This window comes from Protopterus annectens, chromosome 4.part0 (assembly GCF_019279795.1).
Source record: "Protopterus annectens isolate FY-2018-M chromosome 4.part0, PAN1.0, whole genome shotgun sequence".
In the NCBI taxonomy this organism is placed as follows: Eukaryota; Metazoa; Chordata; order Ceratodontiformes; family Protopteridae; genus Protopterus; species Protopterus annectens.
Window position 1 is genome coordinate 197,064,099 of NC_056733.1, and position 14,540 is coordinate 197,078,638.

The 14,540-nt window shown below is 41.8% G+C and overlaps 1 protein-coding gene across 1 annotated transcript in view; it reads left to right on the forward strand.

Moving 5' to 3' along the window:
- SLC25A10 (solute carrier family 25 member 10) overlaps window positions 1-14,540 on the forward strand; it is a 518,101-nt gene that overhangs the window by 248,033 nt on the left and 255,528 nt on the right. Inside the window, exon 4 of the mRNA XM_044068197.1 lies at window positions 4,763-4,811. Within this exon, the coding sequence (XP_043924132.1) occupies window positions 4,763-4,811 (49 nt within the window). The remainder of the gene's footprint in view (window positions 1-4,762; window positions 4,812-14,540) is intronic.

Sequence of the window (14,540 nt, forward strand, 5' to 3'; positions counted from 1 at the left end):
TCCATTCATTCTCTCTCAGGCCTTCCTGGCGTCTCTGGACCTAACTCCCAGGAAATTTTTCTTTTTTTTTACTGGCTTCTCTCATTTTCATAGACTCTTTACAGAGTGTCTTGCTCTAGTCATATCTTACTACAGGACTCAGGGCATCTAGATGTTCTCTTACTTGTTTCTTCTCAGCAGATACTCTTGACTTGTCTCAACTTTACCCTGGCCCTCCTTCAGGGCTTAGGTTTCACAATTAACCTAAAAAAGGTCCACTGTGAAACCAACCCATGACCTTGTTTTTTTTTTGGGGTGCAGACTTGACACCAAATTAATTCAAGCCTTTCTTTCTGCAAAGTGCAAAGCGTAAACAGTTACTTTCTCTTTAATCCTGTAATGTAAGGGAGTTCTTCAGAGCACCGAGATTCATGGCAGCAGCCACCCCCATGTTCCCCTTTGCCAGATTCCATGTAAGGAAGATCCAGTGGTACTTGAAATCTGCCTGGTCCCAACATTCTCATCCCCTCAGCACTGGTTCCTCTCTTGTCCTGCCAGAAGAAGGAAATACTCTGCTGGATATCACAAATGAAGCCCAACCTGGTCTTCCTTCAAACTGCAGATACCACAACAGCAGCTGCAATACACATGCATCAGATGATGTATGGGGAGCAGGGGCAGAAAACTTAAAAGTTCAGGGGCAGTGGCCTACAAATGTAAGATCAGAGCACATCACCGTGAAGAAGATGATGACACTATTACAAGTCCTGCAGATCTTCCCCATTCTTGGAAACCAGGTTCTTAAGAGTGTTCATGGTCTTGTGGTACAGAAAGAAGCTGGGGGGGGGGGGGTTCAACAGATCTTTCCAACTGGAAGACTGGCTGTTTTGGCATGGGATTAAGCTACTGAAGCAAACCCCTCCCACAAAGCCTTTTACATTCTCTCACAGGACAATGTACTGGCAGATTTTCTAAGCAGATCAGCATCTGTTCATAGGGATCTTCCTTAGAACAGGGAAATCTTCATATATATATATATATATATATATATATAGTTCACAATGGTGGGTGAAACAGATGGATCTATTTGCCTCCCAACAGTAAACAACTTCCACAGTTTTGCACCAGAACCTGCTGTCCTCAAGCTTGGATGTTGGAGGTAATGTTGCTTTCATGGAAAGAGAGGTTCTTTGTGTCTACCCTCCACTTTTTCCCCCAAGGTCTTATTAAAGATACAAAGAGAATACCCAAAGATCTTACTGGTGACTGCCTTTTGGCCAGAACAGCACTGATTCCTCCTCTTCCACCTAGCCAAGAGCCTTCACCAGAAACTACCCTCCACAGTGGACTTGCTTACACAACAGAGGAGCTCACTACCATCTCAACCTGATATGGATTTTTGGTGTCTGCAGGTTTTCTGAGGATGTGCATAAGGTTTTTCAGGAGGCAAGAAAACTGCTACCAGAAAATCTTGCATAGCAAAATGGAAAAGATTTACCATATGGTGTCTGACTGAAAACAGGACCCAGTCCAGGCTAATACCCCACTGGTCCACTCTTGTGTGAGCTGTGCAATAGGACCTAGAATATTCCTCTGTTAAGGTACACATTTCAGCCATATCTGTTTGTCTACCTCTGGATTCTCTGTTTCTGGCCAGACTAGAGGTAAAACAGTTCTTAAAAGGTGTACTTCATCTAAAACTGCCCAGGAAATCAGTCCTCCTCCTTGAGACCTCAACTTTGCACTGGTAAAACTCGCTTTCCATCCATTTGAACCATCAGTTACTGCCGCTCTCAAATTCTGTACTTAGAAACGATTCTTCTGGTATCCCTCATCTCTGCCAGATGAGTCTCCAAACTATAAGCCCTTATGGCAACCTCTCTTCCTTATTTTTCATAAGGACAGAGTGTCTTTCAAGGGCCAATCCCTCCTTCATGCCTAAAGTAGTAAATGAACAGTCTCTGTCAGGCCATAAATCTTCCCATTTTCTTCCCTAATTCACAAACTACGGGAGAGCGAATTCTAAATTTTGTTGGTGTATAGACTGCTCAGATTCTTCCAGGATAAAACTGGGGATATCCACAAACTGACCCAACTGTCTCTTTCCAAGATTTCAAGTTGGGAAACCCAGTTTACTGCTAATTGAATCTCTAAATCCATTCCCTTTTGCTAACACTCATCATGTCGAATATTTACCCTCTACAGCAAAGGCTCATTCTAATAGAGCAGTGACTTCATCTGAGGCCTTTTACAAGGGGATTGACTCTAGAACAGTTGTAGGAGCTACTTGGTCTTCTGAACATACTTTCACCAGATATTATAACGTGGATGCCTTTTCTAAATTCAGAGCCAGCTTTGCCAGGTCAGTCCTTTCTGGATTACTAGGCAGTCTGTCATTCTACCACCCTTCTTACCTCTTAAGCTTTGGTAATGACCCAACTGTTTGGAACACTGCAACAGTAATCTAAGGAAGGACATAGTAGTGTTGTGTAAGAACTTGCCATAACAGTAGATGTCCCACTGATCACTGATGCAGTATTCCTTTCCTCCCTACCATCCGCCTTTCTAGACTGAGTGGAATCGTTGTTTTTGTACCTCTTCCCTCTTAGCTGCCCAATTTAGTTTGTCTTCAGGCCTCTTCAGGATTACTGGCTTGTAGATAGTTTGAGGATTTGTTCTCATGTCTGCTTCTGTATGTTATGTGTTAGCCTTGTTGGATGATTAGACTGCATGATTCAGTATTATGGCCTGTCCCAGGGGCTACAGCACTAGCAACTCTGTCATAAGGTGGTGTAGCCGAGTCGAACTGCATAACTGACATATATGTAGCTTTTCTCAGCGTGGCATAGGTAACCTTGTCATGTGATTACTTCAGTGCAGGGCCACACTACATGATTCACATAGGTGTGACATATTTCATTGGATACTGAAGCAGTGAACCTGTCGTATTGGTGGCCTTAATGCAGGGCCACACTGCGCGATTCACAGAGGTGTGGTATGTCCCACTAACCATAACAGCAGTAATCCTATCATGTAGTAGCCTTTTGTGTAGGACCATGCTCTGCACCCTTCAGAGGCATGGAATGCTTTTCATGTAGAATGTGACAGCAGTGACCCCCCTCTACAATTAAACCGTTTATTAGTCATTTTAAGACCAGCAGTCTCAAGAACACATTTTAAACATGATGATTTTAGTGTGTGTGTGTGTGTGTGTGTGTGTGTGTGTGTGTGTGTGTGTGTGTGTGTGTGTGGTGCTGTTTTCATGGAAAATAGCATTTCAAAGCACATTTTAGTAATTTGTCAGGCTGAAACCAAAATTTAATGAAAAATCAAATAGAAGTAAATGCTGGAGATGTGATTCTGAAATAATAGCTGATTGGATGCATATGGTATATGAATGTAAAGTAATTTCCACTTTTTGGAAAGAAATTCATAGCTTCATTTAAGCTCTATGGTCAGATAGATGTAATATTTTTAAATCATTAGCTTTGTTTAATGCTCTGATCCCTGAGATAATTTGAAAAACCCAAGTGCCTCTTTGGTCTATTCTTGCTATAGTCAAAAAAGTATTTACTGAAAATTGGAAAAGTAAAGTTATCCCCTGCAGTGTTGAATTTATTAGTATGGCAAAAATTGTTTGCTGTAGTAAATTGCATACTATAAAGATGAGAACTTCTAATATTGCACAGTCATGTAAATTGTGGCTTAAACTTCGACTATATTACAAAGTCATATAAATTGTGGCTTAAACTTCGACTTATTTAAAAATATTAGTTTTTGATAATGTATAACTTTGAAGTATTGATCGGTTGTGGATCTATGTAAATAGTTGTTTGTTTTGTTTAGCTATTGTTTTAAAACAAAAAAGTAAATAAATAAAAGAATTCAGTTATTCATCTCAGCTGAGAGCTGATTTCTTCCCCTTTGCCTTTGAGCCTGTCTGAAATGTCAAGCATTATAAAAATAAAACCCTGCTTTAAACACTTGGAATCATTATCTCCTTTTTTTAAAGTAAAAATTTGACATCTTTTTTATCTACTCTTTTTAAACTTCGGTGTGGGGGAGGTGCTGCCTCCGTAGTTCAGAAGAAAAGAGTGAACATAGAAGTGATATTTTGTGAAGAATAAAACAATCCTGAATGCAGAGCATAAGTAATGCTGAGTGTAATCAATTGTAAAACATGGTTCGTGATGTCCTCTGTTGATACAGATTGTTTGATTATCTTTTGTCTTTGGTAACTTGTGATACAGTAACGGTTTCATTAACATCCTTACTTTACCAATGGCTTATTGTTTTGTAATTTGTTAACCTGGTAAGTCCATTGGCCTTCAGCTCTCTTTTCAGTGGTGACTTGGAAGCACTGTCTGGTTAAATGACTGTTTAGAGTCACAAGGTAGAGAAATGGAGGCTGAGAGATTCAAACCCTCAGCTGCCATGAACACTTGATTTAATAGCTTTTAGCATTACTCATGTGTACTACCCACATGAAAAGGAGAGGATAACATGTTCAGGGTTCTGCTGATATGAGACATCTTGAATGGGTATCTGTGTATTGTTTTATATAGGCATTTTTAGCACCGATTCTTTCCTGGGAGCCGTTCACTTTCTTTGCTGTCTTACTGAGCTGAAGCAGAGAATAGCTTCATTGGTATCCTGTACATCCTTATAAAATTTGGCAGATTTGCTTTCTTTTCCATTCTTAATTTGCAGGGCATGTATTTCTGGATTGTGAGGAGTTGGTATATGCGCTTTGTATTTACTGACTTTTTTCTAACTTTTTTAGGTTTTGCTGGTGGGTTTGTTGGAACACCTGCAGATATGGTAAATGTCAGGTGAGTGAAGACGTTTGTTGTAGAGATTTCATTCCCTTGATCTTGCCAGATTTGAACTTCTGAAGTAATTCCTGTCATTATGGCATTATTGCTTAGGTAGAGTGGTGCATTACAGCACAGAATGCTTTGATTCCTAGTGAGAAGCGGTGACATTTGACATTCCTTTGCACGTGTCAGTCAGCAGTAATCCTTATCATTGACAGTTCTTTGTATTTCAGAAGCTTTGAAATTAAACATAAGCTGTAGCCCCTCTTAGTGTTATTTTGAAAAACAGAAAACCAAAAAGCATGGATGTTGGAAGTTTGAAATGAAGGCACACACATTCAGCCTAATGGTGTCCCTGTGCTTTAACTAGATTAAGGTCCAACCAGATAAAAAAAAGTGTAAACCTTCAACTAGAACATCTTCTAAAAAGAACTTTTAGCAAGAGGCAAGCCGTCACATGCTCTCCACATTCTCCTAACTTGTATAACGCCACGCTCACAAAACAAAGGAAAAAAATGTGCCGCATCACTCAAATGCGCAAAAGTTAACTGAACCAGCGTGGATTTTCTATGGGGAAACAGTGAATGGTGAGTTCAACAGTTGCATGTTTAAATCCCCTAGTTGAAACCTCATCTAGTAGGATAGCATGTCCTGATCTGAGTGAGGTTGGAAATGAAAAGACTGTTTTAAATCTGATCATTTAGACACGACTGCATTTAAGGAGGTGTGGAGTCCTGCAGTTGGTGACCAGTTAGGATAAGTGTTATGACCCCAGTTCTATTAATTCTACTATGCAAGATGCGCAGTATAAAATCCACACACTGATGTCAGCAAGGCTTTCTTGGGATTCTTGTTTGGCCAGCTTCACAGTCCTTGTTTTTGGCAGAAGCTGTTACTGATCTTTGTTTTCTTGTACCTTTTTCTTCTTGATTCTCTTACATCCATGAGCTGTAATGATCTGCTTCGTTTCTGGCCTTAAACCTGCCAACAGAGTTTACTCCAATCGTTCTTTTTGTGTAATGTACTAGAATCCTTTGCATTTCCTGAGCCTACAGCTGTGAGGTTCATATCGTGTCCCTTTGTTCTAAATGATCTCTCCTTGTACATTATTCATCCTGTTAGGCATGTATGCCCTGTCTTTATTGTCATTCTGGGATGTAGCCTTTCCATGTTACCTTTGTAGTCCCTACACTTGTAGTTCGCTTGTCTAACATCCAGTGCTGATACCCAATCTGGCACCCCCTCACTGCCAAGTTCAGGAGGGAAAAAAAAAGGCATGTTCCTCAACCTGGCACCAGGCTGATGTTCATAGGTTCATAGGTAGGTACTAGGCTGTTGGCCCAAGGGCCTACGTAAGCCTAGCCAACAAGGTTCCCTGGCTTATGCCACCCAAGAAAGTTATTTTCCTGTGCCACTGTCAAGCAGAGACACAGAAGTGATCCCCAGGGTGTATTTCATATTTCCCATCCACTCATCAAGATTTTTCTTGAAGAGTGCTAATGAAGAACTTGCTTGGCATAGATGGATAGCTTGTTCCAGAGTATGGGAAGTCTCTGGGACAGGAATCTATCCCTCCAGCATGTCCTGTTTATTGTGATGACAAGGTTTAGGTCCCTATAGCGTGTAGCTCAGAGGGATTGGGATTTCTTTAGGTGTAGCATGTCCAGCAGCTCTGGGTTTGACATAGCTTTATATGTTAGGCAGAGATCACCTCAGAGTAGGCGATATGCTATTGAGTAAAGCTGGAGTTTTTTGAGGCGGTCAGTGTAGGGCATTTGTTTGAGGCCAGTAATCCTCTTTGTGAGGTACTTCTGTGGCCTTTCCAGCTGCTGCAGATGCCTTGTGAGGTACATTCCAAAAGGGGCATTGTACTCTATAATGGGGCTAATGAGTGTTGAGTAGAGGGGAACAATGACCTCTTTTTTCCTGGATGAGAACCCTTTTATGATGAGGTGTGCCACATAGAAGGACGTCCTGACTACTGTGGTGATGTGACTATCAAAGGAGAGACTACTGTCCACCTGGGTTCCAAGGTCTCTTATAACACATTCAGTGTTAAGTAGATTGCTGCCTATGTGGTAGTTCATGAGCACAGAGTTTTTACCAAAGGGGATGATACTGCACTTTTTGGCATTGAGCTTGAAGTGATGGCTCTGACACCAGGCATCTATCTCAGTGAGGCCCTTCTGTAAGATGTCAACATCATTTGGGGACTTGACTATGGCTCCTAGTTGGCAGTCATCTGCGAACTTCATTAGCCAGAGGCCTTCTGTGTTAGTCTGTACTTCAGAGAAGTAGATACCAAACAGGAGAGGTTCCAGGATGGAACCCTGTGGTACTCCATTTGTCACTGCTTTGAGGTCAGATTTGGAGTCTGCAACTTTTAAAGTGTGGGTTCTGTCAGTGAACCAGTTGTCAACCCATCTTGTGACGTAGGGATTTATACCTAGTTTAGTGAGTTTAGCTATAATTCCAAAATGGGGGATGGTGTCGAAAGCCTTGGAGAGGTCAAGATGGGCTGTGTGAACCACCTTACCCTCATCTACGGCTTTGGTGATTGCCTCAAAGAAGTCGATCAGGTTCAGGAGGCATGATCTGCCTTTCACAAACCCGAACTGGGTGGGATCCAGAGTTTGGAGATTACCAATGTCTTTGTTTATGAGTTCCATGACGATACGTTCCATAGCCTTGCAGACCGGATCAGTGGTGCCCCCCCCCCCTTTGTGGAGTAGGATAACTGTTGTGCGCCATTCAGTGGGCACAAAGCCTGATGCGAGGCTATTATTGAACATGGTGCTTAATTGGGGAGCCAGTTCGTTCTGAAGTTCGTGTAAAACGCAGCCTGGGATGTTGTCCGGTCCCATGGGTGCTATGTTTTTGGCTTTAGAGAGTGCAGCTTTTACCAGCATAGTTGTGATTACAGGGACTCTGCATTCTTCCTGTATAGATATGAGCCCTTTAGGGGGGGGGGGGGTAAAGTTAGCACTGAACCTATCTGCCAGGATATTGGCAATATCAGTTGGTTCTGTAATTTTCGTGCCGTTGTGCTGTAACTTAGAGCAGATCTGGGTGTTGCCATCGAGATTTTTGACATAGCTATAGAATGCTTTCTGGTTGTCCTTAGAATTAGTGGTGATTTTGTTTTCGTAGCTAGCTTTGGAGGATCTTGTAAGTGAGCTAAGCTTCTTACTGGGGCTGACCAGGGAGCTCCTCCACTCATGGGATTTTACTCTGTTTTGCAACAGTTTCTTCCTTCTGTTGTACAGTTTGTTTATAGCAGGGGACCACCAGATTGGCTTCCTTTGTTTGGAAGATAGCATCTTGGTTCTGTTTGGGATAGCACAATCCATCCACTCGTGTAAATGCTTAGAGTGCATTTGTGTAGGATTCAGCAGTTGTAGCTGTATTGTTCATCTGTATGGGTGTCATGAAGTTCACCACTTCTGTCTTAAAAGGCATGAAGTTGACTTTGGAGAAATTTTTTACCATGGTTTCCTTAATGGGGGGTGGGGGCGGGATGCGGATATCAAGGGTGATTAGCTTAAATTCTTTTACACTCCTCAATTCGAGAAGCAAAATAAAAAAAGTACACTTTTAAAACTGTAGCAATCTGTTTACTACAAGTTATACTAAAGACAAAGTGCTAAAGTAAGCACTTTGCTTCAGTCCTTATTGCAAAAGCAGTATCTGCATACCAGTATTGGTGGTACAGAAGTGATCGCACACAACCATTTAGCATCTGCCAGTAGTGCTCCCTAGCACCTTGAGTCCCAGATGGCTGCCCCTCTTTGCCCCACCATAACTAATTTCGTTTACCCCTGTTGTTGGAAAGCTTTCACCTTTTTACTTTTGAAGTTTGAAAACCTCTATTCCCCACCATTTTTTAAAATTTATTTCTGTATTTCTTTTTATGAATGAAACACCTGTGTCTCCAAATTGTTTGTGCCGTCTTCAAATCGCAAATAGTACTTGTTCTGCTTTGTATGCCTCATTACATCAATGACTGTCATCACAAACAGTGATTCAACCTGCTGATACAGGTGAAAAAACCCTCAGTATGCCTCATAGTCCAGTGTTTTGTAACAGCTGAATGGGCTTAGAAAAAAAGGACTACGTTATGGTCTGTGAGTGGCATACTATGCACTTTGTAAGACACTCTGAAGCTAGGACCCTTGACAGACCATAATGACTGTGATGTGTTTTCCTATGCATGAATTGTGTTACTCTAGCGAAACGTTACTGCGTGGTTCATCATCTTTGGCTGCGAGTGAGGCAGTGCAGCGACAACTTCACAGAAGCCACTGTTGGTATAGAATCTGTGGCTTGCCTGTCACTTCCCATTGCTCTGATGTCCATCTTGGGGGCAGCATCCCCACATGAAGAGTGGGTTTTGAGGTGTCCAGTGCCTGGTTTTGGTCCAGTTTCTAGTCTAGGGGACTGATTTCCTTCATCCCTATAAGAGATTGTCCACCCACTAGTGACATTTAAAACCAGCACTTCACATCTTTTTTTCACCTGTTTTGGGGCTGCTTACAACTTGATGGGCTTTAGTAGTTTGCTCAGAATACGTTGGCTGGTGACTTGGTGTGGGAGAGCAGTCATTTACAGGCAGCTCAACACACTGGGGTAAAAATCTTGGTGTCAGTCTTTCTTGAGGGGCAGGGGATCTCAGAATGGAAAATGAGAAGCTATCTATGAACACTTTGATCACCAGAAGTGTGATTTGTATCAGTGTAACTGTAGTCACAAGACATAAAGGCATGTGCTTGATTTCAGGGTGTAATACATAGTGGTTGCATTTCACCAAGGCATTTGACATGGTTAAAATATTTTTTTTGAACAAGGGTGGAGAAATGTTGACCTTTACCAAGGACATTGATAAGCAGTGATAGGAACCCTCTGGAGACATGGCCCTGTTTAAGGAGACCGTGCCAGAAGCAGATGGTGGAATAGGATACATTTTAGTAGATGAGATTTCCGTAGTGATTAAGTATTTCTGTCTACAAGATTGCAGGAGCATTTGAGGTCTCGGAATACTGAAGGCGCAAAGCATTTTGGGATGTCATATGATTTTTTTTTAGCACTGCAGAGGAGGCTGTGACAGTTCCTATAGACAGGCAAACTGGAATAGGCATTCCCATTTATTTATGTATTTGCTTATTTACATACTTAGTTAATTACTACATGTATACTAGGTAAGGGGGCTTATCCTATTGCATTATCCATGAAGTTTATTTTTTGTAGTTTATTAAGCAGGAGTTTTGACTAATGAGTTTAAAAGTTCTGGTCAAATGAACAAGCCAGCAGTAATTAGCCCACTGTTCATGTTCTGATAAATTAAGTCATTGGTGGTGAAAAGAGCTGTTAGGGTGCTGAATGAATTGCAGAATCCAAGTTCATTGCAGAGAAGATGCGTAGATGTTTGTGTTAAAATCGTTATTTGTTTAGTAATTTTTGAAGATTTTTGTAATGGAACAGAAGCTTGATATTGGTCTGTAGTCCTTATGATCAGTGCAGGAGGTCAGTTTTGGGAGTGGGATAACTATACCATGTTAAAAAAAAAAAGGCAGTAGCTGTGCCATTTGTGAGTGAAATGTTAAATATATGTGAGAGAGAGAGAGCATTTCATATAATCGAACATTCATAATGTCAAATGTGTTCAACACCATCAGAAGTGCTCAAAGTCAATTGATTGCTTCTGCTGGTGTTAAGTCTGTGGAAGGTTGTGCACGGTGGGCATCAGGGAATTTGCCATTTCTCCACTGTAGGGTGATCTTGGAGTTGGTGTTTATAATTAGGGGGTGCAAAAAACATAAGTGTTTTGTTTCATTGTTTTGGCTTTCGATCTTTCAGGATTGATCGGTAGCTGTTTGATGTTTCAGAGTATATCCAAGTCAGAGGTGTGGAGGTTTTGGATGGAGCTTATTGAGCTTGGTCCACGAGAAGTTCAGCTTTAATAGCCATGCTTTAACTCTCTGACTGACATGTGAGAAGAGTGGAAAGTGGCAGTGAATGATGCTAGAGGGTAATGGGGGGGGGGTTGGTGATTGAGAACATAAAGAGTGAAAACTGTCAGTGAGGTCCTGTGAAGAAGATGGAAGAAAATGGTAGTTTTCCGAAAAAAGGTAGGAACATGCGTTTAGTTTGATGAAAGGGTCACACTCCTCAGCTTGTCAGATAAAGATACATCAGGCTGCTGAAAAGGAGACTTCATACGGTAGTCAAGACCCTAGGATGAGCAGCCTTTTTTCCATGTACATGGTTCATTTCAGTTTAGCAGCACAGCCTACATGTGTTTGGTGGGTTTAAGTAACACACATACTTGCATACCACATAATGTTTGGAGGAAAGTACTGTGCACAGGGCATTGGGATTCCTCCCTGCATTTGGGGAGTGGGTTCTGTGCTCATATGTCCATCTTCTTGGTGTTAAGTCATATGCATCAGAATGGACAGACATCTCTGCCACTTCCCGTACAGCCAAGATCTGCAGCATCTCTAATTTGAAGATGAAGATTAGATATACATTATTTTTAGGTGATGATTTTCTGTTGGTATCCAATGATTGTGATCTCCAGTGTACTCTTTAGTAGTTCTTGAGTGTGTCTAGCAGCAGGGATGAAAATGTGCCGCCAAGTGAGAGGTCATGGCTGTCTCATAGAGCTGTCCTCCGGTGAGGAGGTGCAGTGTTTCCGATGGAGAGGTTTAATATTTTGGGGGTCTTTCTCACGAGCGAAGCATGAGGGGATGAGACTCTCCAGAGGAGGAGTGCTGCAGGACTGTACTTGTTGCTGTGGACTCTGATAGGGAGCATTGGAACAGAGCTATCATATGATATGGTCTGTTTACTGTTCAGGTCTCTGTTCCTGTTTTTTAGGTAGAGATCAAACGGATGAGATTGCAAATACAGGCAGTAGAAACAGTGTTCTTTTGTAGCATAGCTGGAGTTCACTCTCTGTGAAAATGAGGTACTCTGTAGGCTGGGAGAACTTTACAATGCATCCAGTACTTTTGTACAGAGAGGAGTCATTTGATGTAGATTAAGGTGTACTGGACACAGCCCTCTGAGAGCAGGAAGCATTGCAAACACAGAGCTGATTGAGTGATTATATTGCCTGGGAATCTCACAGGATGAACTGCTGTTGTGAAAGTTACTGGTTCTCTCTCTGAATGTCAAATTGTAATGACTGGGATGCCACAGGGAGCAGTTCTAGGCCCTTTCCTGTTTGGCATTAGGCTTGCAGACATCCAAGCTAATATCCTAGACGTATGGGTGACCAAGTTTGCCAATGACTGCAAACTGGGCAGTATTATCTGCTCATTTACCGATACAAAACAGCTTCTGCAGGGGCTGGAATATCCACATATGTGGTATAAAAAGTTCAATATTGTAGCATTTGTTAGAAGAGTTGCTCTCACCTCGTAAGTTATAAATGGTACTCCTCTTCAGACAGTTACTCCAGATAAGACTCCACGTACTTATGTGGATAACTCTCTCTCTCTCTCTCTCTTGATCATCGTGTTTCCACCGTAGTGAAGAAATCCTTCTGTCTAGCCCAGCTGATTTCCAGTGGAAAATCTTCAAGCCCCCAAAAAGTCATCTTACCAGTGTACTCTTCCCTTGTCATACCCATCATTGAATAAATAAAGTGCCCACTTTGGCATGTTCAAATCTAAGCATATTGCTCAAGTGGAAAGGCCCAAAAGATTTCTAACTGAAAAAATTAAAGGTCTTAAATCATTAACTACCTTGAAAGATTAGTTCAACTGTCCTTGTCCTTGCTGTAAGGTGACCTGTGGCTCAGTTTTTGTGCCATTAAAGACCCAGTCCTGTAACTTCCCTGTTTCTTTGTAAAACCAGTGCTCTACAAACAACCACACAAGGACTTAAATCTACTCCAACAAATAAGACTGACTGACTGGAGGAATAGGTTCCTAACTCAACGTGTTCTAGCCCATCACAGGTCAAAGTACTATTTTGGCTACCTTTAATGTTAGTCCTGATGACTGGATGGGTAGACACAATTTACACCAGGGTTACATACAGCTCTGCTCAGTTTGGGAGGTGAACAATATTAAGCACTTGAAAAGGGTGGCAGGGCTTTTACGTTTGTTTGCTTAAAGATGTATTTGGGTAAGTGTCTTGTGGTCCTCATGATCACTTGTCTAGTATGTTCCCAAGATGATTGTTGAGGTTGCAATGCCTGGTATGCCCTGCTCAGCTTGATACCACTGGTAGCTATCAGTGACACATAGAGAAAGATGATGATGATGATGATGTGGAGGAGGATGTAATATATTCCAGCATATAATCATACAACTTTAGAAAAGGTCTTGGATATCGTGGGTACAGCAGTTGCTAGGTAAAATGACAGTGTGTCATAGCAGACCAAGCCTAGTCATATGAAAGGAACATTAACACTGAGGTACCAATAAATCTGTACTGGTGCCGGTCTTGTTCATTGTTTATATAACTGTAATGGCAGAAGACCTGGAAGGTGCAACATGTCTTTTTGAGAATGGGATAAAAGCATGCAGGGTTTGAAATGTAACTGCTTAAATTGCATGCAAAAAATGCAAAATAAAGATTCTTGTGGGCTCTGTAACCTTTACAAGGCGGAGCCAGCTGGAAGAGAAACCTTGCCAGAAGGAGCAGGACGTCACTTGGATCACTGATGTTAATTGATCAGGCAGTGTGACAAGAATCCTTGTCTCATAAATGGAGGAGAGGCAGCGAGAGTAGAAAATAATGCAGATTGAAATAAGGAAAATACTGCACTACACACACTCTGCGCAGCTAAGCAGTCATTGTGGTTTTTGTGCAGAACTGTGATTGCACAACCATGGGGGATGAGCTGCTCTCCACAAGATGTTAAACACACAGTTGTTTTTTGACAAAAGAGGAGTGCTACTGTTTGACACACTTACTTCACTACAGAGAACATTCAATTGGGGTCACATCTGTTTTGACACATTCCCTGAAACTGCCATTGGTGAAGCAACATACCCCCATGAGACACAGCAGCATGAAGGAAGGAAACGAGACTTAATCTGTTTTAGGTGTACAATTACCAACCTGTAAGTACATTTTTGCTCTTGTCTGTGGAGCCTCTTTGGATCTCATAATGGTAGTATCATTATCACTGTACAGTGTGGGAAGTTCCTTGACGTGGGTCAGGGCAGTAAACCTTCCTTGTTCATGAGTTCTCCTTTAGATTATTTATGTTTAGCGAGTCTGATGAAGTCTTCCAAGAGAAACAAAAGCACTTAAATATCTGTATAATAAAGTATTTTTATAGTTTCATAGGTTCATAGGTTGATACTAGACTATCTGCCCTAGGGCTTTTACAAGCCTAGCCAGAGTGTGTTTTGGCTTTCGCCACCCTTCTTAGATTAGTTGACTGTGCCTCTGTATAGTAGGTCACAGAAGATAGCCCATTTAAGGTTTGTTTACCGTGCCTCTGTCTAGCAGTGACACAGAAGAGATCCCAGGGGTAAATTTACGATCTCCCATCCAAACGTCAAGATTCTTCTTGAAGAGGGTCATTGAGGGGCTCTGTCTGACATGGACTGGGATTTTGTTCCAGAGTGAGGGGATCCTCTGGGATATGAATCTGTCCCCCAGCATGTTCTATTCATTTCTGTGCTGAGGTTTAAGTCACTGGAGCGTGTAGTTCTGATGGATTTGGATTTCTTGTGGTGGAGGATGTCCATTAATTCTGGGTTGGACATGGCTTTATATGTC